The 27,948-nt window shown below is 39.2% G+C and overlaps 6 protein-coding genes across 14 annotated transcripts in view; 4 read left to right on the forward strand and 2 right to left on the reverse strand.

Annotated features, from left to right (window-relative positions):
- Window positions 1–2,545, forward strand: part of myo1ca (myosin Ic, paralog a) — a 28,546-nt gene extending 26,001 nt beyond the window's left edge. For both annotated transcript variants that reach the window (XM_027159523.2, XM_027159521.2), the window contains exons 29-32: window positions 213–283; window positions 363–460; window positions 767–866; window positions 1,557–2,545. In XM_027159523.2, coding sequence (XP_027015324.2) covers window positions 213–283; window positions 363–460; window positions 767–866; window positions 1,557–1,586 — 299 coding nt within the window. In that variant the 3' untranslated portion in view covers window positions 1,587–2,545. The remainder of the gene's footprint in view (window positions 1–212; window positions 284–362; window positions 461–766; window positions 867–1,556) is intronic.
- Window positions 1–27,948, reverse strand: part of LOC113636638 (WD repeat-containing protein 87-like) — an 873,260-nt gene that overhangs the window by 729,252 nt on the left and 116,060 nt on the right. The window lies entirely within an intron of this gene.
- LOC113650946 (kinectin-like) overlaps window positions 1–27,948 on the forward strand; it is a 683,852-nt gene that overhangs the window by 575,252 nt on the left and 80,652 nt on the right. The window lies entirely within an intron of this gene.
- On the reverse strand, window positions 3,151–7,180 carry LOC113650951. The gene is made up of 5 exons (XM_027159531.2): window positions 7,089–7,180; window positions 6,590–6,733; window positions 6,198–6,299; window positions 5,761–5,979; window positions 3,151–4,474 (listed from the first exon to the last, which is right to left on the reverse strand). Exons 2-5 carry the CDS (start codon window positions 6,731–6,733, stop codon window positions 4,124–4,126), a joined length of 816 nt encoding a protein of 271 aa, XP_027015332.1. The 5' UTR covers window positions 7,089–7,180; the 3' UTR covers window positions 3,151–4,123.
- On the forward strand, window positions 16,197–18,932 carry epd (ependymin). The gene is made up of 6 exons (XM_027159532.2): window positions 16,197–16,341; window positions 16,468–16,502; window positions 16,656–16,790; window positions 17,127–17,328; window positions 17,497–17,581; window positions 18,770–18,932. Exons 1-6 carry the CDS (start codon window positions 16,260–16,262, stop codon window positions 18,891–18,893), a joined length of 663 nt encoding a protein of 220 aa, XP_027015333.1. The 5' UTR covers window positions 16,197–16,259; the 3' UTR covers window positions 18,894–18,932.
- On the forward strand, window positions 20,691–27,898 carry panx1b (pannexin 1b). 5 transcript variants are annotated; one of them, XM_027159529.2, is made up of 11 exons: window positions 20,691–20,841; window positions 22,244–22,890; window positions 23,459–23,553; window positions 23,808–23,877; window positions 24,309–24,589; window positions 25,514–25,641; window positions 25,723–25,928; window positions 26,203–26,408; window positions 26,491–26,798; window positions 27,028–27,184; window positions 27,450–27,898. In XM_027159529.2, exons 5-11 carry the CDS (start codon window positions 24,409–24,411, stop codon window positions 27,530–27,532), a joined length of 1,269 nt encoding a protein of 422 aa, XP_027015330.1. In that variant the 5' UTR covers window positions 20,691–20,841; window positions 22,244–22,890; window positions 23,459–23,553; window positions 23,808–23,877; window positions 24,309–24,408; the 3' UTR covers window positions 27,533–27,898. The 5 variants fall into 5 exon arrangements, with proteins under 5 accessions (XP_027015330.1, XP_027015331.1, XP_027015328.1 ...); XM_027159530.2 differs by having other exon boundaries at window positions 26,206–26,408; XM_027159527.2 differs by having other exon boundaries at window positions 24,463–24,589.

A 27,948-nucleotide genomic window follows, 5' to 3' on the forward strand; every position in this document is an offset into this window, starting at 1 on the left:
TGCATACGCGTGTTTATTATGATACGGCTCATATGATTATGCTCATATGTGTATGACTTATTGATCTTGTGATTTTTTTTTTGGGGTCATTAACAGGTTTTTTTTTTTAATGTCACTGGACTTTTCTATCATCTGTTTATTTTCCCCTGAGTCTCTCTCTCTCTTTCTCTCTCTCACTTTCTCTCTCTCTCTTTCTCACCATCTCTCTGTAGGCATCTCAGTCAGTTCCCTCAGCGACGGCTTTTTTGTCCTGCACGTGCCCACCGCTGACAACAAGCAGAAGGTGATAAAAGTAAAAAACATACTGTGGCATTAACACAGGAGTCCCCACAATGTGTGACTTTCCACTTTTACGCTTTAAGGGCGACCTTGTGCTGCAGAGTGACCACGTGATCGAGGCTGTCACCAAGCTGGCCATTCTGTCAGAAAAGATACACAACGTCAATGTCAGTCATGACAGGTGTGTGTGTGTGTGTGTGTGTGTGTGTGTGTGTGTGTCTGAGTCTGAGTGTGCTGAGTATGTGTGAGTGTGTGAGTGTGTGTGTGTGTGTGTGTGTGTGTGTGTGTGTGTGTGTGTGTGTCTGAGTCTGCTGAGTATGTGTGAGTGTGTGTGTGTGTGTGTGTGTGTGTGTGTGTGTGTGTGTGTGTGTGTGTGTGTGTGAGTGTGTGTGTGTTGAGGTTAAAAAAGGAATGATCTATATCTCTCTCTCTCTCTCTCTCTCTCTCTCTCTCTCTCTCTCTCTCTCTCTCTCTCTCTCTCTCTCAGAATTAGGTTTGCAATAGCCCGGGGCAAAGAGGGCATAATTGACTTCACTTCTGGGGCAGAGCTGCGGGTGGTAAAGACCAAGAATGGACACCTGGCTGTGGTGAGATACACCTTTTTTTCTGTTTGGTTCACTCAGTCACTCAGAGATAAAAAGTGAGATCAGACACATCTGTTAACTCTGTCTGTGTAACATTCAACCTGAATCATAGCTTAAAATCCGATAATGAAATCAACTCCATACGTTATAGAACCCCCATGTTTCTTGTTCCGGTCAGAGAAACGAGCCCAAAGCTGCTCTAATGAACAGTTAAACAGAAAAGCATCGATCACTGCTCAGTGCTAAAGGACCTCTCCGGTGCAGAATGGGCAAATCCCTACAGTCACATTTCAAAATCTACTGGAAATCTTTCCCCAAAGACTGGAGGCTGTTATAACAGTAAAGGGGGGAAATAATGCTGTGTTAATGCCCATGGTGTTGCAGTTGCCACATATGGGAGTGTTGGTCAGGTGTCAAAAAAACCTTTATAGTCATATAGTGATCATCATCGTGTTCTGTAACAATATCAGAATACACATTACTCTTAATGTCTGAATGTTGTCTCATGTCTCATGTTAGCTCAGGTTTATATTTAGCAGTTAGCAGTTAGTCCCAACGTGTCCTTCATTCTAACACTTACTGTAAACTGCGTAAGCCTTAAAGCTACAGTCTTGTAGAAAAAAACAAAACTTTGGCCTGATTGAATATCCCTAACCGCTCTGAACTGTTTTTTTTTTTTTATTATTCCCCTAGATGGCACCCAGTCTCAACAGCGGTGTATGATCGCGTGTCGACCAATCGCAGCTCACTATGAAGAAGCGTCCATCGCGATGGACCGATCACACACTGAAGAATAACCTGCTTACGCCAATCTCCGTACAATCACTACACGTTGTTACAGACCGTCTTGCTGAAGTGAAAAAATAAGCTTGTGGTTTGTTTTGATCGTTCGTACCAGACGAACGCCACTAACTTTTAACCCTTTATTATTAATTTTTTTCGTCGTTTGATTTTCACAGTAAAAACATTTATGCAGCCAGACTAATGGCACGAATTCTGCACCAGTTACAATGATAGTTTTAGCCTTTTAACGATCCTTTTGTGACTTTCGAACGCTTCGGGAAAATTTACGATCTGTTTTTTTTTTTCGCTTTAATTTTGCAATTTGTTCTCGCGGTCTTCTTTAGTGTGTGTGGGCGGTGCAGAGGATTAGACTTGAGGCATCTGGTACATCTTAGCTTAAGTCTCTCATAAGACATGACAAGCTTAACGAGCACAGCACACTTTGAGGAGAGCGCTAACCGAGCCTCTTCTACATAAAGATCCCAGAAGCTTGTGATTGGCTAACGTCTCTGAGTTCTGCTCTCTGACACACCTGACCGTCGCTTCAACGTAAGGAGTAAAACCTGCAAACTCCTGACGATAGGGTCAAATTTATTCTGTTGTAACCTAACCCATGTGTGTGATGACTTCGACATGCTGCCTGCACATCGCCAAACTGGTAACGGAAAGAAATTCCCGTTAGCTAAATGAGCTTTTGTAAGAAATTAAGGAAAATAAATACTACATCATTTTTATGAGCCCAAAACACACACAATATTACATAACGTCATGTCTTAGATCCTGTGATAATGAAACCTTTTTAAAGTGTTATATCTGACTTTTCTGATTTTGTACAACTCCCCACCCATCTGTACACGTGTGCTTATAAAAAGTCACAAATACACACTCTTAACCTTTCAGTATTTTTATTTGTGTAACTCGGTACATCTGCAGCATGGATTAGATTCTTCAGTACTTAAAATCAAAGGGAAAAAAAATCATCCGTAACAAAACAAAATGCGTGATTACATTACCGTTAAATAAATACTGATAAATAAATAAATAAATGAATGAATGAACGAAGAAATAAATAAATAAATAAATAAATAAATTACCGAATAAATAAATACGTTTTATAATAAGTATGAGAGTGGAAAGTACAGGATGGATCCTTCAGTTCTCTCGATTGGCTGGTTCACAGACGGAGGAGGAAGTCTGGGGTAGTTTGGGAAATACCACAGCGATTTTCTTAAGACAGTCTAAACCGATACTATATTGGGAGGAAATGATGAAAGAGGAAAAAAAATGCACAGCAAAACCATGCACTTTGTCTAAACCTGTGCACTGGTTCAGCAACTGTAAACTCTTATGATCACTTTGACAGAGAGTTAAATAACACAACCTGTACTTGGTTCTCAATTCACAGTGGATGCGAAATAAATAAATAATAAAGCAATAATCGTTAACAAACAAACAAACAAAGAAGAGAGAAAGAAAATATCCAGGATTCATTTTCAAGCCCTAATAAACTTCCGAACATTCATAAACGTAGATCTGCGAAATCCAGGAATGTGCTGAAAGGAGACGGTGTTCGGGTGATGAGTGATGAGGTTGATGGAGGTGGAGGTGATGGTTGTTCAAGTCAATCATTTAGTTACATAACGCACAATCTATACGCTAGTAAACCTCATGATAGTAAGATAATGTTTTGCACAATCATTTCACAATAATGTGACCAAGCCACAAATAAGTATTCTGACATATTTTAGGGGGATTCAAATCAGAAATCCCCCTAGAGTATCGTTCAGCCCCTTTTACACAGATGAAAAGAAGATGATTAAAAAAAAAAAAAGTCTCAATTGCAACTTCACATGAAATTCACATTGAGGTATCCTGGAATGTTGTTCCATTTAAAACACTGTAGAAAAACGACCGGGTGAATCGTGTTCGAGGTACGGCCATCAGGATCAAGATCAACGTACATCAGGTTGGATATGTTAAGTCATATAGCTGCCTCGGTTCCATCCCTGTTCCTCATTCAAGGACCAAATGAAACTAATATAAAATTAAACACTGATTGGAAACAATCATCAGTAGTAGACCACGAAAGGAGCAGCTTGTCATCGGTTATTTTAGACTTCTTGTGAAAACCAAGCCGAATCGGATCCCTTTTTACGAGAAAAAAGGGGCGGGGAGATTTTTTTCTGACCCGGAAAAATGTAAACAGAGGCCTGAAATGAAGTCGATCGGCAGAACCACTGCACAGCAGTATCGTGAAGCATGTTCTGTCTTAAGGATCTCAGAAATGACATTATTATAACAAGTTTTAAACAAAAAAAACATTAAAAAAAAAGACAAAATGCAGCATTTAAGCTGTATTGGTATGTGCTCATGTGTGCAAGGTTAAACACTTGGTTTTCCCTCTTTTTTTTTTTCCTTTTTCCTTTTTTCTTTTTTTTTTTTTCCTTCATTCATGTGCTGGTGTACATGCCAGGATTTCAGGATTTAGCCCGGAGCAGCGTATAATCCCTCACTAGCCTGCATAGGTAGCGATCCAGGTCACGGAGGATGACGTAGCCCTCGAGAACCGACATCCACCGAGACGTGTCCGGTTTCTGCTGCACCGGACCCGGGGATGGCTCACGCTGTCCGTGCCGAGGGACTGACTGGACGTCAATGCTGCGTGGAGTGATGGACAGGATGAGGTCCAGAGCTGAACGAGTGGAGCCGGGTGGAGACGCGGTGGAGGTCGAGATCGGGGATGCGCTCGGCCTGGATGTTGACGAGGAAATGGTGGTGGACAAGGTGGAGGTCGGAGGAGGTGTGTTTGACGTGCTCATGCTAAGTAGCTATGAGGAAAGAACAAAAGACATGAAGAAGTATTATTAATAATATGTCATATTTTTATTTCAGACACCTGAAAGCTCTTCAGGTCGGACACGCGGGTTGCATAAATACGACCCGACCAACTTTTTTTTTATTTTTTTTATTTTATATAAAAATGTGCCATTTATTTTCAATCCTTTTTGTTTATTAAGCTGTTGAACCAGGCTTAAAATTTTTTTGAGGTGAAACTCCACAGACAGACTCAGTCATCTACAACCACAGTTCTCACCATGGGGTCCGTCACGTGGTCCCAAAGTGTGTTTATTAAATCCTATGAATGTTGGATGGAAAGGAACAACAACTAGGTTTCAGAAATTCAGGTTCTCACTTTTTTTTTTTAAATCAGCAAAAAATAAAAATAAAAGGCAACTCTAGGAAAAAGCAAACTGAGAAGTAAGCACTTCAGGATCATTACTAATGACTTGTTACAGCAAAACTGTCTGGAATATAAATGTTGTGTCAGAATTTTCGGTTAAAACACCACAATTGGCTCTTGTGGTTTCCGCTTTACTGAAGAATTTCAACATGGACATGTTGAAATATCTCATATCTCATACATTACCAAAAAGGGTGAGATCATGACAGACAGACCATGTACAGACAGACAGACAGACAGACAGACAGACAGACCATGTACAGACAGACAGACAGACAGACAGACAGACAGACAGACAGACCATGTGTAGAGACTGTAGACAGACAGACAGACAGACAGACAGACAGACAGACAGACAGATAGACAGACAGACAGACAGACAGACAGACAGACAGACAGACAGATAGATAGATAGATAGATAGATAGATAGATAGATAGATAGACAATTAAATGGATGGACAGACGGACGGACGGACAGACAGATTCTCTGCATTCATGGTAACCCCATGCAACTTGGTTTTTTGTTTTTTTTTGCTTCATTTTCATTGAGAATATGAGAAAGTCAACTGAAACTACAAAGTCCTGATGAGAAGAGTCCCAGAAGTTCCCATGGACTTTTGCTATGCACTCACTGGTGTGATCCTCAGTTTAGCAACAGGTCTCTAATGAAAGTGAGCATTTCACTGTGTGATGATTAGTCATTATTTTATAGCAGCTGTATGAGAGGCAGCAGAGGGGGAAAAAGCCGAAACTGTTTGAGGAAGATGTTCTGTATGTGTGTGAAAAAAGAGACTGAAATGTGAACGACGTGACTCCTGCTCTGATGGACAGATTTGGTGAAGATGAAGCTCTGCTTCATATGTAGTCTATACCTGAGAGTTGACTTGTCTGATGAGGTCTCGGAGGTCCAGCTGGATTCCCAGAATGCTCTGGGATAAGGACTGAAGTGGTCTTCCTCGCCTGTTTCTCGGCTTCATGTTCATCGCTCTCTCTTCAACTTCACTGTTTCCCTGCAGTTTCTGACGCTGACTCTCCAGGTGAGACCAGAACAACTGAAGGTCACGAGAGGCACGGAACAAGCGCTCAGCATCCTACACACACACACACACACACACACACACACACACACACACACACACACACACACACACACACACGCACATACACACACACAATGTTAAGAGTTAAACCGTGTGCCGTAGTAAATTATAGTACACATATAATTTAGTGTACACACACACACACACACACACACACACACACACACACACACACACACACACACACACACACACACACACACACACACCTCCATTTGAAGCCACATCCGATAGTTTATGGTGACTGGTGGCAGTGTGTTCAATACGATTCTCTTGTCATCAAAGTGTTTATCTCCAAATTGTTCTTCTTTCTGCCAAAAAAAAAAAAACCAACAAACATATTTAATACATAATATTTATTTATTTTGTTTAGTATTAAGTAGTAAATCATATTAAATGGTTTCAAGGCAAATTCCAGTACTTCTTCATGTCTTTCAAAAGGTCTACATTCACAGCATTTGGCAGGTGACCCAATCTCTAATCTACCAAAACCTCTAGTTCTAATAACTACAAATTTGACTCCAATTCCACTCCAATGCCATTAAATACTGTTACTGTGCCATTCCGTAAACCAGTGATAGACGTTGTTCTGGTCACTTACGTATCTGAGTAGAAGATTCTGTACGTTGGAGCGGACGGCACGTGTCAGACTGAGGGATCTGGAGAAACTACTAAGAGCAGAGCAGCGTCTCTCATACATTGTTGCTAAGAGACAGAACCAGAGAACTGTTCTGCACCACGCCATCTAACACACACACACACACACACACACACACACACACACATATTCATGACAAAGTGATTATTAATTAATTATAATTAATTAATTTATTATTATTATTATTATTATTATTATTATTATTATTATTATTATTATTATTAATAAACATATTATTACAACAAACATATTATTAAATACAAACATATTAAATATGTTTGTATGTCAGTTTTATGAGTCGTTATTATATATGTATAATATTATATTTGCATCACATGTATCTTGATAATTATTCTATAATCCGGTATATAATATTAATTTGATCTTCTGAAAACTTAAAACAAGTTTCTTTAAAATAATACACGCACGCGCACACACTTACCTCTGAGAGTGGTGTATTGTGGTGTGTATCCTGTGTAGTCCGGGTTGATCTCTGTCGGTGTGAGGTGTGTGTATATGTGTGTGTGTCTGTGTGTGTAGCGACTGTGTGGGAGACGAGACATGCAGTTGTTTATATTGTGGGGTTTATAAGGATGGTGCGTAATTGGGGCTTTCCACTTTCTGTGCAAACAAAGAAATTAATGAAAATGAGAATGAAAAACGATTCCAACAGAATGGATAATACACCTAATTACATATATTTTATTGTGACGTCAGCAGCGTCACAAAAATATTAATAATCATACTTTGTATCACATTTGTTATCATTATTAATATGATGATGATGATGATGATTATTATTATTATTATTATTATCATCATCATCGTCATTATTATTATTATTATTATTATTATTATTATTATTATTATTATTATTATTATTATTATTTACTCCAGTTTGTTACTTGGCATCGTGTAATTTCTTTTCACAAATAGTTGGTTGCAATGTAATATGTGCCTTCATGGTGTGTGTGTGTGTGTGTGTGTGTGTGTGTGTGTGTGTGTGTGTGTGTGTGTGTGTGTGTGCGTGCGTGCGTGCGCGTGCGTGCGGGCGTGCGTGCGTGTGTGTGTGTGTGTGTGTGTGTGTGTGTGTGTGTGTGTGTGTGTGTGTGGGGTGTTTTGCTCCAAGTGGCCGGGGTTACGCTTCAGTCATAAGCAGGCTATAGGGGAACACACGCATTATACTGTAACTCCCCTTCTCTTTCACTCTTCCTTACAGTTTCCTAAGACGTTTTCATTTTCACTTATTTTCTTCCTTTTTCATTTCATTGTTTTGATTTCATTTCAATTCATTAGAATTATTTTTGCATAAATTCCTAAAATAATATCTTTAAGTTCTTCTCTGCATGTGATAAACTGATGCATTTTTAATCCGAAAATAAAAATCGTTTTTTCCCCCCGACATTTGTTTATTCTTGTGTGAGCAGGGATTTAAATTTACCTTAAGAACCACATTTAACGGGTTCAATATAATTCTTTGAGTTTATTCGATTTTTAGAACAGCAAAAGAAAGCTTACATTTAATGACTATTTTTAACACTTTAGACATAAATCGATATGGGTTTTAATGTATAAAAACAAACATTAAAAAAAAAACTAAAACAAAGAAACAACAAAAATGTTTTAAATCAATAAAATTCCCATTATCAGTGCTTGTGAGAAACTTTTACTCTCTGCCCAGTTGTATATCAACCCAAGTCCATAAATCCCAGGGCTCACTTATGTGTGTTTAATTCAATACTCATCTCTGTAATCACCCTCTTACCATTGTAGGTGCTCTCATCTACAGACCAGAGGTAACATATCCAGTAACCTCATCGACCCTCCTCTGTTGTGTGAGTCTCAAACAATGGTGGTACTGTAGGTGGGCTCTGGAATTGCCAGTCTGCCATTAGGAAAGCTTCTCTATCCTCTCTGACTGCAAAAGACATCGCTTCTTTTTACCATGAGAAGATCGAGATGTCGGTCTTTCTTAAATTAATATAAAATTGTAATTGTTAGTAAATTACTGTGGTATTACATAAATAAGTCCTCAAATAAAGCCTCAACTTTGGAGTGTTAAAAAGAACCATCGCGATGTACTGTCGATGATTATTTATTAACATTTGTATGCTTCGACTGAATTATCTAGAAATTTATAGATATTAATTAGATATTACAAAGCACAGGCTCAGGAGTTAGACCTACGTTCTTTTTATATACTTTTTATGACTTATATAATGATTTTTACCATTTAAAGCACTTTGGTCCATTGTTATGGTGTTGAAAGTGCTATACAAATAAATTTTGATTGATTGATTGATTGATCCAGGATTTTTTCAGGTATTTTATAGATTATGTCACTAAAAAACTGCATCACAAGCAATAGTGGAAATCACAACTGGTGATGCCACAACGCGTACATTCCTACAGAAGTAAACCTGAGAGGTTTCAGTGGTTTAGAGATCTATCCGTGGATTTCATTAACCATGCCTTTAAGCGTCCTTCGGTACAAATATGGCAGTGTCCCGATGGAAAACAAATGGAAAATTCTAGAAAAAATCCACCAGTCTTTGTGGTAAACAATGTATGCATGTATAACTTTATCTATTCTCCTGAGGGCAAGATTATACGAGTAGCCAAATCTCTTAGTCACTTACCAAGCAGGCTTTATCCAGGCACAGATGGTACATCAGGATCTGATGTTCTTGAGAGCGATGTTGAGTTTGTTAAACTAACTGGAATCACCTGTAACAAAGTTCCCTTTTGACAGCGGTAGGTAGAGTACTCTCTCAGTATGCAAGGCGGAGCTCTGTGCAGAGGCGTCATAGACTCATACCTAAACTCAAAGTGCTCTTTGACTCATACCCGCTTTAAAGGTGAGCCGCCCTGTCATGATTGAAACTCTTTCGTGCATCTCAAACCACTTTAAGGTTGTAACTTAGTCCGTGAAGCTGAGCCCTAGGCTGGAACGGTACCCTTGTGTCAGAATCTGATGGCAAGTCCTCTACAATGCTCCACGGATCCATGTCTTGTCTTGTCATGTTAGCCAGTTGCTCATAATCATCGAGATAGGCAGGAGTACGGGTATTATGATGAGGATGATGAGGCCTGCCACTCTCTATATATACTATATCCGGCTACATATTCTGGCTAATAAATAAATAAATTATTTACACAACGTCAGAAAATAAAATAATCACTGGATTTCAGGCGATTTGTCTGGAAGATATTGGAAAACAAAAATGCTGACACTGAAAACTACGTCCACTGAAAACTACGTCAAAAAAGTCTTTGGAAAAACATTTCCGTATCTACAGGTTCACGCATTATCGTGTGGTAATTAAGCGATTATTTTCTCTGTTTATTATTGCTAGTCGTAGCTGATGTGGCAACACAGTTGTATGAATTGTGTCAAACAAATAAACAAAAGGATAAAGACAGACATTTCCAGAACATGATTAATCGGTGGTTCTGGAGTCAGAGGGGCACCAGTTCATCACAGATAACTTCAAGTCTATCTAAATTTCTCGATTTTAGCTATCATTAATTAGACTTTGTTTTATTTTGTTGCACTATTTAATATACACAAATCAAAACAAATTTTCAAAAATACTGATCCACTGTCTGGATCAAAACAAATCATAATATTGCTCACAACATAAAACAAAAAAAACGTTCTGCGTTTAATGATCTGAGATGAAGAAACAAGTACCACATCTCTATTGAAGCTGTGCTGCTCCTTGGATGGATGTGATATTGTAGCATTGCTTTTTAGGTAAAATGTGTAACATGAAGTGAAAGGTGTGGTGGAGACGACAGTTTAGCCGAACCGCCTGAGGGGAAGCAGGAACCCAGTCTATTTACTAAAATGTGTTGCTGCTGCTGTTGTTTGTGGGAAACGAGTCTAAAATCATGAACGGTCGCTCGAGGTTGCTGTATACAAGAGAAAAGATCATGTTGGAAAAATGAGTTGAGTTAAAAGACGATTTTGAAGAACTTTGCAGAAAAGGGTCGGGAAAGTAAAAGGCCTGCTTGGGAATGCAAAGCTAAATACTACTAGACTAAACTAGTGAAGCATGGTGGTGGTGGCATCATGGCCCATCTGAGTTATTCTTAATTTCTTGATTACTTGGTCACTAATTTAAAAGAAAATCTATTTTTAAAAGGCAAATGAACCATGCAAACAATTTTCTTTATTTTTTTTTATGTATGTATGTATTTATTTATTTATTTTTGCTTAACTAACCAAAGGATGCGAAATTGTGTATTCTTTATCGTTTGTGTGTTGCATTAAGAAATGCTTTCTGCATAATTAGTCAAGAAATGTGATTTGGATAGAAAAAAAAAATCACCTTTCCATATTTTCCCTGGAGATTCCCGACACATTTCGCATCATTTTTAGGTTTCACTGCATTTCTTACTTTCTCACCTTCTTCTTGGATGCTCAGAGCTGTTTTGCTTTTTGTTTTGTTATTAGGGCTGAAAACCTTCATCCAGAGTCAAACAGAAATCAGAAGTAAACAATTCTGCATTATTCGCCCAACACTTTATTTTGCATTACATCCAGAAATGTGTGAATGTGTGTGTGTGTGTGTGTGTGGGTGTGTGTGTGTGTGTGTGTGTGTGTGTGTGTTATATTTAAATCATTCCAAAAAATTCATTAAAGTAACGATGAATAGTTTTAGCTTTGCAAAAGGATTGCAGATGTTTGTAAACAGAACTGAAATAGATTGAAGCATCAACACAACTTACATTTCCAGTTCCTGCTTTTGCTTTCTTTGGGTTCTTGTGTTGAGCAACACTGCACACTTCTTTATTACGGATCACGGACACACTAACACACCCTGTTTCATGTAAAAGGAGTTTTACCAAAACTTTGACCTCATCTTTGTCGCCGTTATCATCACGTTTAAGATTTTCCACAATCATCACAGTCCCACTGTACATTAATAAGAAAAAAAAAAGAAACGTTTCAAAGAAAAACACAACGTTCGTGTAAATTAGCAAACAAGCAGCTGTTGTGAAACTGAAAGGTTTGGCTGCCACAAGCAGAGAAATATGTGATAACATTAATATAAAATAAAATACAATAAATAAATAAATAAATAAATAAATAAATAAATAAATAAATAAATAAATAAACATGCATGAAATATAAAATATACAGTGAGTACGGAATAAAAGGTGACTGCGATTATTTGTTAACTTTTTTTCATTCCTCTTATATCATGCAAATTTCCCAAAGGATATAAATGTAAAATCTCTAGTAAAGAAGGACAAGCTCAATTTTTTTTTTATTATTATTTTTAGTTGACGTGACACCGCCGACATATCCCATGCAATTTCTGTGTGATTTCTTACTATGGAAAGGATATGGAGCGCATTACTATAAGGCTATGACATGCAGCGGTACAATTGTCAGAGCAGTGTGGTGTAAATACTGCATAAGTTCTAATCACAGCAACTCCGTCCTGCCACTTATTAATATTTGGTCATGCGTAAAAGCGCTGGATAAGATATAATAACATTTTTTTAAAGTTCAGTCGGCACAAATTTCTGATAGTATCAAAAGCTCTGATTTAGAAACGTCATCTGATTCAGTTTATGATATGGAAAGTTTGCATTCTGGGAAAAGTATATATAGAAATATAGTGTGTTTGTGTCTATGTTTGAGAGAGACAGACTGTGTCCATGTCCGTGTGTGTGTGTGTGTGTGTGTGTGTGTGTGTGTGTGTGTGTGTGTGTGTGTGTGTGCACGCGCAGGTGTGTGTCCCACACTGATAGGGATATTATTGCTAATAATTAGTCATATCATAATCCTCTTCCTGGGTATTCCCTTGATAGAAAGGTGGTGGGTGGCGTATACGTACGTACATGCCGTCAATTCCTAGTGAGGAAAGCGTGGGTGAGGCCCACTACTGTACTGTAAATGTTCAATACACACTCACACCTACACACACACACACACACACACACACACACACACACACACACACACACACACACACACACACACACACACACACACACACACACACACACACACACACACACACTTTCTTTCAGTCATCCCCGAAGCAGAGGCTTCCCCAAGTCGCTTTCTCTTCCACATTTCTGTAATGTTTAAGAAACTTCTCTCTCTCTCTCTCTCTCTCTCTCTCTCTCTCTCTCTCTCTCTCTCTCTCTCTCTCTCTCTCTCTCTGTCATTGATTCATGCAGTCTCAGCTGTTTTCTGGCCTTCCCCTACTTTTCCTCTCAGTCTCTCATTATTCAGAGAAACGGAACCTTTCTCTAATTACTGGGGCCATTTTTATGCAGATCTTTATGCAGACCTTATATTACAGAAGGGTCTGCTGAGGAGATGGTCCTCATTATGCTGTAGTGAAGCTGTAGTGAAACTGTGGCTGAAAAACAGTTTAGACAAACCTAAAATGTGTAGTTTGCAATTTATTCACAAAACATTTCTATTTCTAGATAACTTAGTGATCCTCTGACTGACCACCCAAATAATCTAATAAACCCAGATAATCCAGATCTTCCAAATAAAACTTTATGGACAAATCTCAAGCCTCGATCATGGTATATATTTGTAAAATTCTGGATTTATAATTTTGGATTTGTAAATTCAGATTCATTCTATGTTTTGGGATATTTTTCTGTATTATTTCTGTAATTATTTACTTATTTGTTTGTTTTATTTGTTTATTTTTACCTCAGAGTTATCAAGTGAAGGCCGACCGAGAAATCCGTCCATTTGTCATGTAAAACGCATTTTAAAATACCTGTGCACAGAATCCGTCCTTGTAGCCATTGGTGAATCTCATGACTTTGTGAGGGCCTGTGACCACCTGTACTCAGCTAAAAGATCCTGTATTATTCTGAAAACCATGGAATTCTGAGACGGATCTTTTCCTCCACAGTTTCAGGATCAGTTCTTAGATGCAAAAATGAAATCAAGAATTTGAAACACAGTTTAATTTGCCTATTAACTTTGTTCTTGTTTCATCCCTTAATACACCGTCATTCACAGTTCAACCTATTATTCAATCTCTCAAATTATATATGATTAGTATCTAACTGCTCGGTCTGTTTAGGCATGTTTCTTTTCTTTTCTTTTCTTTTCTTTTCTTTTCTTTTCTTTGTTTTTTTTTTTATAAATTATGGAAAATAAAATATTAAAGAGCACACAAATGTAAAAAATGAACACACACTTTTCTCCACTGATTTCTGAAACTCAGAGTGCAAATGAAACATTTATTTTCAAGTTCAAGTTACTTTATTTGTCATTTTCGCTACATGTTGAGACATGCGGTGGAACGAGATGTCGTGTCTCACAGGTCAAACGGTGCAACATCCATACAGACATATACATAAACAATTAAACAAGACATTTATAATTTAAATACACAAGAGAATATACACTCAAGCAGTAAATATAGGTATGAAGACTCTATGATGCTTCCTTGATATTGTACACGTGCGACAGGAGGCTTTCAAGGTCAGCAGCTGGTAGCAGACTAGTGCAAGATGTGGTGTGCAACATGAGCATGTAAACATTTAAACATTTTTGATGTGCCAGTGTGCTAATGCTGAGGAGAGTGTGACTGGTGGCAGTCAGGTGGGTCACGTCACAGGAGGCCTGTGTATATTCAGGTGGTCACAGTGGTGCTTAGAGTTCAGGGCTCTCACAGCTCGGGGGAAGAAACTGTTCCGCAGTCTAGCGGAGTGGACTCTGATGCTCCTGTACAGTACCTTCTTCCTGATGGTAGAAGCTGAAAGATGTTGTAGAAGGGATGGGTGGGATCCTCCGCCATGCTTTTGTCCCTGCTGAGGCATTGCTTCATTTTCCTTTTGTATTTTTTTTCGATGATCAACCAGCAGAGGGCGCAGTATCTAGAAAAGTCTGTCATCCTGGTCAAAAAGCTCGGGGATTAAACTAAAAATGTTTGAATTTCAGAAGGAAAACCTCGACCAAAGCACTGGCTGCTCCTGCACTCAATGTATAGCCGGCTTTATGTCTATTTGTTCCACATTTTATGACTAAAATGATATTTATGGCAGATAAATTAAAATTATTCTTTTGTTTTTCAATTTTTATTCTTTTCGTACTCTTTCATAAAAAAATGTGACAAAATGTATTATTATTATTATTGTTGTTGTTGTTGTTGTTGTTGTTGTTGTTATTATTATTATTATTATTATTAGAATTATTAGAATTATTAGAATTTTGTGCAACATTGAAGAAAAAAATTGTCGCAACTCGATATTCATATTTCTCGACAGAGATTTTTAGAAGGTGGATTTGGTGAAGTTCTTACAACAGCTGAGGAAGTGGGACATTAATCAGCCTGACATGAGTCATTACTACGGGACGAAGGAGGTCAGAGTTTCGTTCAGAATTTTTCGTTCTGTTAAACCACAGAATTAACCAATGAGGATGTGTTCATCAAAACCGGGAAGAAAATCACGAGTTGTGTTCAGCAGAGATTAATTTTCTTTTACTGAAATGCTTGTACTGAGTCAACATGACTCTCTGGCTTTTCCAAGAATCAGAAATAGGGTGCTAAGATGTCTCCAAACCGAGAGCGTCCCCTAATCACGTCCCCTGAGTGTGTCCCCTGATCAGGTCCCCGTCGTTATCGCCCTGTCCCCAGCTGCTCTCTGGTTCTCTGTTGGTGAAGAAAGCCGAGCCGAAATACATGCGGTGAAGCTAAACAAACAGGCCCGGTCACCTGCGTCCAGAATTTAGTCCAAACGAGGTCTTTAAAGACAGGACACGAATAACATGACACAGCAATAATCAGCAAGATCTTAGAATATAACGCTTTCTAAACGTTCCTCTGCAGAGATAAAAAAAAAAACTATTTCTATCAAACCTTTTAACAAATCACAGTTTAGACGGACAAACCGAAGAACATTGAAACATAGGAAAAGGAGGCACCAAAATGTATATACGGTATAAAACAAGTGCCTTCTGTGTTTTAGAAGCGATGTATTTGTTTGATAAGCAAGTTTATAACTTAAATTTAGTTCTTATTATACTTAATAAATTCCATTCATGCCATTTAAGTGGATCTTTTTTTTCCCCAGTCAAATGAGTCAAATTTTTCCAGTCAAATTGAGTTTCTACTTGATATTTCCATCATTTCTATCTTTCACTCATCAGAAACTTGATGTTCCAATCTGATTCCAGACTTTTCCAGAGCGATGTCTCACTAAAGCTCAACTCATGTAAAGGATAAGAAGAAAATATCTAGGAAAACATGTCTTAAGGCCAAACTCTCTCCAATAATAAGTGAACTTTTATTTTCACACCTGCATCATGATGAGTTTCTACAGATTGTTTTGCAGCAAACATCACCTTACGTGAACCGACGTCCCGCCTGCTCGGTGTCACCGGTTCCCGAGAACATCCAGCACGCTGGCGGGAAGCCGGACCTGTTTATTTTCATTCTGGCTGTTTATTTCTGTGGCTTTGTCGCTCTGTCGGTTCTCCTGCCTGCGTGAGCAGCAGGTGATTGTGTAACGTTTATTGAGGATGCAACAAGGGGGGAGAGGGTTCTGTCCCAGGCGGACTCTGTGTATAAATGCCACTGCCGGCTGCATCTGGACATCCGGACGAAGAGCAAAGATGCGTATCATCGAGCTGTTCTGCGTAGCTTTCCTGTGCCTCTGCCCCTTGGCATGGGCTTCCTCCAGCCGCGAGCCGTGCCGTAAGTTACAGAGACTTACAGAATTCATCAGGACTGCAATTCAATTCCATACAATTCTAACCAAACACAGTGGATAAATGTCTAGTGGTGTAAATGTCTGATGTCTATTTCCAATTTCTTTCCCAGGGTCACCATCTAAGACCAGTGGCAAGCTCTGTGTGGTACGTAGATGACTCAGTATAGAGTCATATATCACTGCTTCTCATATTTCTGATTTGATCACTGGATTAGAAACAGTAGAGCATTACTTCTTGTGCGCTGTCCTCATACTGTATGTCTATAACCTGTTAACGAACATTTCTCACACGTTTCAGAGTACCACCAAGGACGATACCATCGCATGGGGGGATTTCAAGTATGATTCCACTCAGAAGTACCTTCGCTTTGTGGAGGACACAAGCAAATCCAACAAAACCTCTCACCTGGATGTGATTATACACTTCGATGAGGTAAAGCTGTACTTTAACGCGCTATAGTATGTCTCTCTCTCTCTCTCTCTCTCACACACACACACACACACACACACACACACACACACACACACACACACACACACACACACACACACACACACACCCTGCCAACCTCCAGCATCGTATTTGCATGAACGTTTGCTCTTGTTAGTTGTTTTTTTTTTGTGCCTATTTCTTCTGTCTATTTCCTTTCTCCCTTCCTATACTGTAGCATTTAGAGCTGGATTTTAAACGCAAGTATAAAGTTCTTGTTGTTCTTCTTTTTCTAACCCCTGAGACTGAACTTTTCCTCCCTGTTTATCCCGCACGCAGGGTGTGATGTACAAGATGGACAGCAAGAACGATACCTGTAAGAAACAGTCCCTGCCATGTCACAAGCACCCGATGGAGGTTCCGGCCGACGGCACGCACGTGGACGAGCTGTACTTGGGAAGCGATGATAAGTCTGAGCAAGGCCTCAGAGTGCGCATGTGGTCTGGCAACATGACCGATCACGACTCGCATCACACCCAGGGTCAGTGACACGTTCCAGTGACACCCCGTTATCTTTCTTCATCATTCGGCTTCAGTTCACACTCAGACATCACTAGCTAATATATAATAATAATAATTATAATGATGATGATGATAATGATGAGGATGAAGATGCGTAAGATGATGATGATGATGATTTGGTCAGCAGGACACTACACGATGATGACCACTTCCTGTGGGTGCATCACCGTCTCCTGCACGTACCACAGTGAGAAGAATGACCTCATCTTCAGGTCAGAGGCAGTTCCTGCAATCACTGCATCCAGTCATTTTTATTATTTCTATTTATTCTATTCTATTCTTTTAATTTCTTGTTTTTCCTTCGATGCTCCACCTCTTCCTTGCACTGCTGTTGCACTTTACAGGGAATAAATAAAAGGTACTGATTAAGTTACAGTACAGTGTCTAATCTAGAACTCTCAAGCTTTCAAAGATTCCCTTCGACGGAAATATCTTTCCAACACTGTTTTTTTTTTCTTCTTCTTCTCCATTACGATCTTCTGAGTTTCAGAAAAATTCCCTATTCATATATTTTATTTATTTCACAGCTGTTGAAGATTAGGGCTTCACTTCACAAAACATGGTGCCTTCCCCTAAGCACAGGTTTTTTTTTTTTTTTTTTTTTTTTGGTTTCTTAAGTGTTCCTAGGATTTGGTTTCTCTATATTAATTACGATGATGTTGTTCCTGGAAGTCCCTTGCACTTCCGATTCCTTCGTGTACGAACGTTAACAAATCTATATTACTTACTAATATTTCTATCCACAATTCCTGTCACTCGGTTACTGCAATGCCATATTTTGCATTCTTATTATTATTATATTATACACGGTGGCTTAGCGGTTAGCACGTTTGCCTCACACCTCCAGGGTCGGGGGTTCGATTCCCGCCTCCACCTTGTGTGTGTGGAGTTTGCATGTTCTCCCCGTGCCTCGGGGGATTCCTCCGGGTACTCCGGTTTCCTCCCCCGGTCCAAAGACATGCATGGTAGGTTGATTGGCATCTCTGGAAAATTGTCCATTGTGTGTGTGTGAGTGAATGAGAGTGTGTGTGTGTGCCCTGTGATGGGTTGGCACTCCGTCCAGGGTGTATCCTGCCTCGATGCCCGATGACGCCTGAGATAGGCACAGGCTCCCCGTGACCCGAGAAGTTCGGATAATCGGTAGAAAATGAGTGAGTGAGTGAGTGAGTAACAGCTCCTTCACACTGACACGGACGAAGGACGCCTGATGTAAATATGTGGAAATGTTGAGACAGTGATATTTTCTGTGAAGAGAAGAAATGGATTATGTGATTATCGTAAAAAGAGATTTAAAAAAAAAGGACGGAGACATTTTAAATTTTGGACTCATTCATTTTTAAACCTTGACACTGAGGTTTGAACGTCAACATTTGTCTGTCTGTGTGTTTCTCCCTCATCAGTTTCTTCAACGTAGAGACGGAGATCGACGACCATCAAGCGTTCCACCTTCCTGATTATTGCGAAGGACTGGAATTAGACGAGGCGTCTGATGACCACAGCTTCTTTGACCTCTTCCACGACTGAACCACGAAAAAAAAAACAAAAAAAAACCCACCTATGAATCAATCAACACACCGGATTACGGCGTTACACTAATTAAAAAAAAACAACTAAAAAAAAACCTGTATCCACTTTTCCTCCTTTCTGCCTCTCTGTAGCGTGATCACAGTCTCTGTTCTGAGGAACAGTGCACTTTTGTCCTTTTTGTGACTGTTCCTTTGTTTCTCACAAAGTCAATAAATGTAATTCATACCTTAAAAAAAACCCTTCTGACTCTTTTTAAATACTTTGAATGTACCCAAGCTTGTTTCACTCCATCATCCAAGACTTTATTTTGTTAAACAAGTCTCTGTCTCAACATTTCCAGTTGCCCCGAAGCCGGAAGGTTTAAAATGAAAATGTCTCGGAAAATAGTTTTGTACATTATGGAATATTTCCCGTATTTAACTCTAACAGTACAGTTATGACTTTTTTGTGATCATTCCTTTTTTTTTACATACTAAAAAAAATACGCTTCAAATGGATTGTTATAGAAATGAACAATTTCACATCATCATCCAAGACATCATTCTCCTCTTCCTCATCTTCCTCCTCCTCCTCTTCCTCACCCTTTTGATTACAGTTAATTACATTGTTTTAAACAATAATGTCACTAAGTGGTACTGGAGGAGTTCATACTGTACACCAAAATTCACTGACGAGTTAAAGGGGATTAAATTGGAGAAGCAATGAGAGGAGCCGAGTGTAACGTTCAGGATGACGCTTCAGCATAAAGATATAAAAAAGCTACTAGATCTTGTTTTGGTTGTATTTTTGGTGACTATATTAATTATCTATAACCTCTTATAATTTAAAATGGGGAAAGTCATGGCCTAATGGTTAGAGAGTCTGACTCGTAACCTTAAGGTTTTGGGTTTGAGTCTCGGGCGGATGACGACTAAGGTGCCCTTGAGCAAGGCACAGAACACCCTAACTGCTCCCCGGCACCGCAGAATAATTGGCTGCCCACTGCTCCGGGTGTGTATTCACTGCTGTGTGTGTGTTCACGGTGTGTGTGTGTGTGTGTGTGTTCACGGTGTGTGTGTTCACTGCTGTGTGTATGTTCACGGTGTGTGTGTGTTCACTGCTGTGTGTGTTCACGGTGTGTGTGTGTGTGTGTGTGTTCACGGTGTGTGTGTTCACTGCTGTGTGTATGTTCACGGTGTGTGTGTGTGTGTTCACGGTGTGTGTGTTCACTGCTGTGTGTATGTTCACAGTGTGTGTGTGTGTGTGTGTGTTCACAGTGTGTGTGTTCACTGCTTTCTGTATGTTCACGGTGTGTGTGTGTTCACGGTGTGTGTGTGTTTGTGTGTGTTCACGGTGTGTGTGTTCGCTGCTGTGTGTATGTTCACGGTGTGTGTATGTGTGTGTGTGTTCACGGTGTGTGTGTTCACTGCTGTGTGTATGTTCATGGTGTGTTTGTGTTCACTGCTGTGTGTGTTCACGGTGTGTGTGTGTGTGTTCATGGTGTGTGTGGTCACTGCTGTGTGTATGTTCACGGTGTGTTTGTGTTCACTGCTGTGTGTGTGTTCACGGTGTGTGTGAGTTTGTGTGGTCACTGCTGTGTGTGTGTGTGTGTGTGTGTGTGTGTGTGTGTGTGTGTGTGTGTGTGTGGGCACTTTGGATGGGTTAAATGCAGAGAGCGAATTCTGAGTATGGGTCACAATCTGATGAAAAAGATTTTAAAAGGAGTCATGTGACAGAGTCATGTGACAGAGTCATGTGACCTGACAGATGTTTCAGGTATTACAAGAGTTCAAAATAATAAGATAGTGTTTCAGTGTTAAAGTAACAAATAAAGCCAAGACAGCGCACTGTTCTGTTCTGTTCTGTTCTGTTCTGTTCTGTTATTGCACATCGTTTCGGTTTCTTTACATAAATCTGATCTGGAAATCTCGAATCCTGTGACTTCTTAAATTAGATTCATATGACAGTAAGTCTGATTTATTAAAATAACACATTTTACATTATGGAATATTTTATTATCTAACCGAGAGTCCTGACATTCATCATAAGGATTTTTAAATAATTAATGCTTAAAAAGGTATTTAACGTCATTGTGCAGTAACTAAGCAGAAAAGATGGAGAAATTCCTCATTAACATCAATCTAATGTCTATAAAATATTAAAAACCTGTTCATTACTAAGCAACTTTACTGTTAACTATACAGTAACTACAACTTTACTGTTAACTATACAGTAACTACAACTTTACTGTTAACTATACAGTAACTACAACGTTACTGTTAACTATACAGTAACTACAACTTTACTGTTAACTATACAGTAACTACAACTTTACTGTTAACTATACAGTAACTACAACTTTACTGTTAACTATACAGTAACTACAACTTTACTGTTAACTATACAGTAACTACAACTTTACTGTTAACTATACAGTAACTACAACTTTACTGTTAACTATACAGTAACTACAACTTTACTGTTAACTATACAGTAACTACAACTTTACTGTTAACTATACAGTAACTACAACTTTACTGTTAACTATACAGTAACTACAACTTCTGAAATGACGGAACTTTATATTCTTCAACCTTTTCAAACACCCCAATGGCTAAAAATCCAAATGTTTATCAAGTTCTGTAGAGAGAAACATAATAATAATAATAATAATAATAATAATAATAATAATAATAATAATAATAATGATTTAAAATTTATAAAAAAAATTAATACTGAATTTTTATTCAGTAGTAAATTTGATTCTCAATGTAGCAGCAGCAATAATAATAATAATAATAATAATAATAATAATAATAATAATAATAATAGCTTGTAGAAGACGTACAAACAGAAAATAATGAGACGGTAATTTGACCATTTCACATATGATATATGTTTTTTGTGTCTTCCTCTTTACTAGCAGCTGTCACTAGGGCTGTGCTAGTGTTTTCTGTAAATATATAGCAATATGGAAGTATTAGGAGTCTTGGGTGGGGGTGGGGGGGGATAATGCAATGGCATAAATGGTATGATAATTCAGATAAGAGCTAACAATGAGGAAGTTTTTAAACAATGAGGAATGTGTTTAAACAATACCAAGAAACTCTTTAGTAGTGGGTGAAATGTTTCTGTGTTGTTTTTCAGAAGTTCATCGAAATGTGGAATCATTCATAATATGTTACAGTACATTTGTGACTCATTGTGATTTGTGACTCAGCGTTACGGTTGTAGGTTATCGGTGCTCTTTTCGTAGGCCTTTTTTTTTTGTTAAACTTACTGTAAATCTGTAAGTTTGGCTAAGTTTGATATTAAACTTGTTTTAATTCCACACATACAGTTTATGACTGTGTGTACTTCTTGTGCAGGAGATCTTCCCGAGCTGAGTATAGTGTTGATGGGATATAGAAATGCTGGGACGTGGTCATCAGGAAACACCATCCTGGGCGAAGAAGTGTTTCATGCCGAGAGCAATGTTCAGTGTCTGAGGAGACAAGGTGAAATAGAAGGGAGGCTGATCACTGTAGTTAAAAGTGTTAAAAGCAAAACATCATCAATCATTGGCTCAACATTACCTCATGACTCTACTGATCAAGCTACTCTGACCAGGCCAAGGTCTTCTAGAGGACTTATAGGACATTGTTTATGGACAACTCGTCCCCAGTCCCTACTGCCCTTGTCATAATCTTAACAAAACCTACTGATGACGATGTCAGTCTCTGGTCATGACGCACACAGGGTACAAGCATAGAAGAACAAAGTCTTATGAACATCTTAAGATTAGAATTTTCCACTACAGCATCAAGCTGGGAGAAGGACAAGCCTGTAGAGAAGCTATTCAAACATAAAATGTTGTCCAGTATCTGTCTGCGTCTTACAGGGCCTCATGCGCTGTAGCTTGTTGTACCACCAGCGGCTTCTTTTACAGAGACACACAGAAAAGGAGAAGAGGAGAGAGCTAAAGAGAGAAAGATGAAAGTGCAAAAAGACAGAGAGGAAACCAGATCACAAATGGGTCAGTGTGTATTAGTGACAATCAGTGTGTGTGTGTGTGTGTGTGTGTGTGTGTGTGTGTGTTTATTGTTCTATATGTGATCAGAGCCTACATAACAATTATTTGGCACATGAATACACCCTTTATACTTCTACAGTCTTTACATTATAATTAGCAGTAAGGTCTTACTAAAGAAATCCACAAGATTAGTTCATCATCAAGAAGTCCGACTACTTCTATACAAGCGGAACCTTTTTTCTGCACTCGGGTGTTTGTCTCCATCATACCAAGAAGAACGGTGTCTTTTTCTATGTAGATTTTATATACAGAAATGTAACTTTTGGTTTGTAGTCTAATCTAAAACATTTAATTACAATTTCACATTCACTCAAAACATGCACAATTTGCACGGATTATAATCTCTCGCCAACTCTTAATATGTCTTTTTTTATTACAATGTATAATGCCCCCCCTTTCCCCCCCAAAGTTATTCTTTAGTGAGTGTTAATATTTACTCTTTACTTTTATAAGTCTCGATTATGTTTTGCTGTGTTCTGTTTTGTTGTTACATAATCTATTATATTCAAAGAAAATACTGGAGGAAGAAAGACCTTGTCACGCTGATGGTCGAGACCTTCTTCCTGGAGAGGAGATAATTTTACTGGCACACCCTCATCGGCTGGGGTAGGATACAACTTTTTTTATTTTATGCACTGTTTACTAATTAGTAGCATTGATCCTTTTGGTCTTAGAATATGCATAATGTTTTATTAATCTTTAATTTACTAGCAGAGTAATAAGAGTCTCCAGAATACATTTACATTTCCAGCATTTAGCAGAAATCGTGTCAGGTTTGGATTCCTAAGGGGAAAAAAATTATCACAAGAATCAGATTAAACCATCGCTTAAATTTTTATTGATTTCTCCTGTTGTTGCAGTTGCCGGGATATGAATGACAACACTGCCCTCTGGTGGGTGATCAAGAGACCTGTGGTTACTTCAATTATGGTAGGATTACAAGTCTAATAAATACATGTATATATAACTATTTACGTGTTACCTTTAGTTATTCAGATTATATATTTAATATTTTAAAAGTATTTATCCTTAAATATTTTTTACAGTATTTTTAAAGTTAATTTATTGTTAATTAATAAATAATAAACTAAATTGAAATAGAATCTTAATGCAAATTTAGTTTTTCTTCTTCTTCTTTAATTTAATACAAATAAATACATTGTGATAGTGCATTTTTTATTTGAATTTTAGTTTTTAATTAACTTAAAACGGATCTATCTATCTATCTATCTATCTATCTATCTATCTATCTATCTATCTATCTATCTATCTATCTATCTATCTATCTATCTATCTATCCATTCATCCATCCTTCCATCCATCCATCCATCACGCTCTACCCCTGCACGCTCATGCTACAGTGCCTCCTTTGTTCCATACTCAGATCTGATACTTCACAGTGAAAGCTCTGCTCCACTGCATTATTCTTCTCGCCTCTGGACGCAGCCGGTATCCTTAATCATGGCCATCGCTCACATCGCTACAGAATATGTGTTCTCTGATTTTCTCCTGAAGGAACCCACGGAGGGGAAATACAAAGGAGTGCGTTTGGAGCTTGCAGCTGATAAACTGGTGACTTTTGTGGCGGTGGGAATTCCTCTGCTGCTCATCTCCCTCGCCTTTGCTCAGGAAGTGTCTGTGGGTGAGTGTGTGTGTCGGTGGGTAAGTGTGTGTGTGCCTGTGGGTGAGTGTGTGTGTCTGTGGTTGAGTGTGTGTGTGTCTGTGGGTGGGTGTGTGTGTCGGTGGGTAAGTGTGTGTGTGTGCCTGTGGGTGAGTGTGTGTGTCTGTGGTTGAGTGTGTGTGTGTCTGTGGGTGAGTGTGTGTGTCGGTGGGTAAGTGTGTGTGTGCCTGTGGGTGAGTGTGTGTGTCTGTGGTTGAGTGTGTGTGTGTCTGGGTGTGTGTCAGTGAATGTGTGTGTGTCTGTGGGTGAATGTGTGTCAGTGGGTGAATGTGTTTCAATGAGTGTGTGTGTCTGTGGGTGAATGTGTGTCATTGAGTGTGTGTGTGTGTGTGTGGGGGGGGGGGGTGACTGTGTGTCAGTGGGACAGCTGTATTGTCCACCACAGAACAGCAGATCTCTTTGTCACGAACTAGCCATAGGAATTGGACTGTGTCTCATCTCTTAATTACATTTACTGATGCATGACACAGCACTTTCACGCAGAATAAAGTAAAACAAACCTCATAGCCATTGATCTGTAACAGGCTACAAACATCTCCAGATGTGTTTATATTCTCTTTATAATCCCTTTGTTACCCAAACGTAAATCAAATCGGCATCTTACATCTGAAACAAAGCCCAATGACGGCGTGTATAGAAAGTCCAGGACAGTCGCTGAGTGTAAAGAAAGCGTGTAAACAAAGAAAGCGTGTAAACAAAGAAAGCGTGTAAACAAAGAAAGCGCTCGCGCGCCGCCGCCCCTCCTTATTAGGTCATCAATCGAGGATGCTGTGCGCGTGCACGGGTGCACTGTGCGCGCGGATCTCACAAAGTTTCCTCAGAGTTTGTTTAAATTATATACTTATATACGTATTAACTTATATATATATATAAATGCTTACTTAGGTTCCCAGATTAGCTGTTTTCCACCAACCAACTTCACCCTGCGCCAAGCAGCGTATGTGGACTCTTTCTGCTGGGTCGCTGCTGAACGCCAATCTACAAAAGACGGCTCCCCCCTGTGGTTACACAAGGTACTGCAGTGACAAACTCTACTGCCAAACTTGAAGCACTAATCAGCATGAATTCCAGACACGTTTTCTGCTCCTTTCTAGTTCTTTCCTTACATCCTTCTGCTGCTGGCAGTTCTGGTGTATGTTCCAGCTCTGTTCTGGCGCTTCACCGCTGCTCCTCAGCTCTCCTCAGACCTCAGTTTCATTATGGAGGAACTAGATTGCTGTTACAACCGTGCCATCCAGCTCGCCAAGAGCTTGGCATCCAACAAACCTGACACCAAGGACAACACAGAGGAGTCCCACAGGTAATCATACAGCTGTGGACGAATCCGGAGAGTTTGATCAAGGAGGTAGTGGAGGAAAAAAAAATCAAATAAAAAAATGATTATTCTAATATTTCAATTTTAAGGTCACAACAACCAGATTATTATTCACACTAATGGAAAACCTACAGCACTTAAAGATCACAAAACAGCTTTTGTGCCCATCACAGATGACTATATCTACACAAACTTATGATTTGTTAATCTTGCTTATGGTGAAATTGATTTTGTGTGTGCGTGTGTGTGTGTGTGACAGCAGTCAGGAGGTGGTTGAGGGCTGTTTTAAATACCCTCTGGTGGTCCAGTATCTGAGGACCAAGCGTGGGAGTTGGGCACTGGCGTGGAAGTACCTGGTATGTCGGGTTCTCACTCTACTCACTGTACTGCTGGTTTTCTTCTACCTGGTCTGCTACATCGGCCTGGTGTCTCCGAGTGACCAGTTCTCCTGCGACCTACAGACCAGTATGTCTGGCCTTCATAGCTTGGAAGATCTTGGTGAATCATGGAAGCCAGTGTACATGGTGTTATTTTTGTGTGCACTCAGGTGTTGTCCTGAATCAGACACTGATGCGTCCAGTGCTGTGTAAGCTGGTGTCCGTGGGTGTGTTCCGTCTGCTCAGCTGCGTTAGTTTGGCAGTTTACGCGATCCTCATTCCTCTGGTGTTCTACGCACCAGTCCGCCCGACCCGGCGGAGGCAGCAAGGCCAAGTGCTCCACCCTTACAGGCTCCTACCCGCCTTCACACATGCCCAGGAGCTGCATGTCAGCTCTCGCCTCTATGACGACCTCAGCATCTACCTGCTGTTCCTGGAGGAGAACCTGAGCGAGCTGAAAAGCTATAAATGTCTGCAGGTCTGTTCTGTAATAACACAATGAGCAGATATATAGTTTAACAAGATGTCAAACGATTTTGAAACTGGAGACATTTTCAGGGTAGATAAGAAGAACATTTTATAGTTTATCAGTTTCTCAGGTTCAAGACAAACTACCAGAAATTCAACTACAAGACATTCTCTTACATCCGTTGTTTGTCACAAATCATTGTAATCGTATTTGCTCATAACCTGCATGTTTTGTGCAGGTATTAAATTTATTAAAAGCAGGAGAGTGTGAAAGCTTTGACACAATGTCCCTCCTGAGGAATCTTGGACAAGTGAAGACGGATTCGGTGGATACTGAAGATGGCAACATCCAATCAGCTCACGTCCAGGAGGAAGGAGACCTGTCCAAGCTTAAGGGTAATAATGAATCCTCTGACCTTCAACTTAACACATTTGTTGAGCCTCATTTTTCTTTGCCATTGTAATGTTTTTCATACCGTGGAAAGGAACTCACTTGTTTTGTGGAAATTAAAATGCAAAACGTTTTAATGTTATAAATGGATAAACCCTTCATCATTTAATAGTTGACAAATTGCAAAAGAGGAGAATTTTATTTGTTACCTTAGGATGAACTTTAACTTATTTTGAATTATCCACACTGTTGTGGGGTGTTTTTTAATAGATGGTGATGTAGCGACGCCAGAAAGGCAACTGAAAGAATCCATCTGCGGCTGTGGGAAGGATGTGAGACAGAGACCCGTTTAAAGTTTGAGGGAAAACAAAAGCCCAGGAACAAACAGGTCTACAGCGACTCGTCTCCAGACACACGAGAGGTGGAAAGCAATGCTGAAATATTATATCACTACAGCCTCTGCATGGGGTTAGTGCACGTGTTTCTACAAGCTTGGGATCAAAGACCACAGTCCTGGCTTTCAGAAAGACATTTCTTTACCCGGGTCCAGGTCAAAGTGCTAATGCATGAGGTTTGGTCTGGATTTTAATCCTTTGGTCTGTTCTTCAGTGTTAAAATTGTCAATTTGACTGCAGATAGCAATCAGAATGCTGTAGATTGACTGTTAGACAAACAATTCACTATTTTCTTTTTCTCACCATTTATGTCTATATTATTATTATTATTATTATTATTATTATTATTATTATTATTATTATTATTATTATTA

This window comes from Tachysurus fulvidraco, chromosome 26 (assembly GCF_022655615.1).
Source record: "Tachysurus fulvidraco isolate hzauxx_2018 chromosome 26, HZAU_PFXX_2.0, whole genome shotgun sequence".
Classification (NCBI taxonomy): domain Eukaryota; kingdom Metazoa; phylum Chordata; class Actinopteri; order Siluriformes; family Bagridae; genus Tachysurus; species Tachysurus fulvidraco.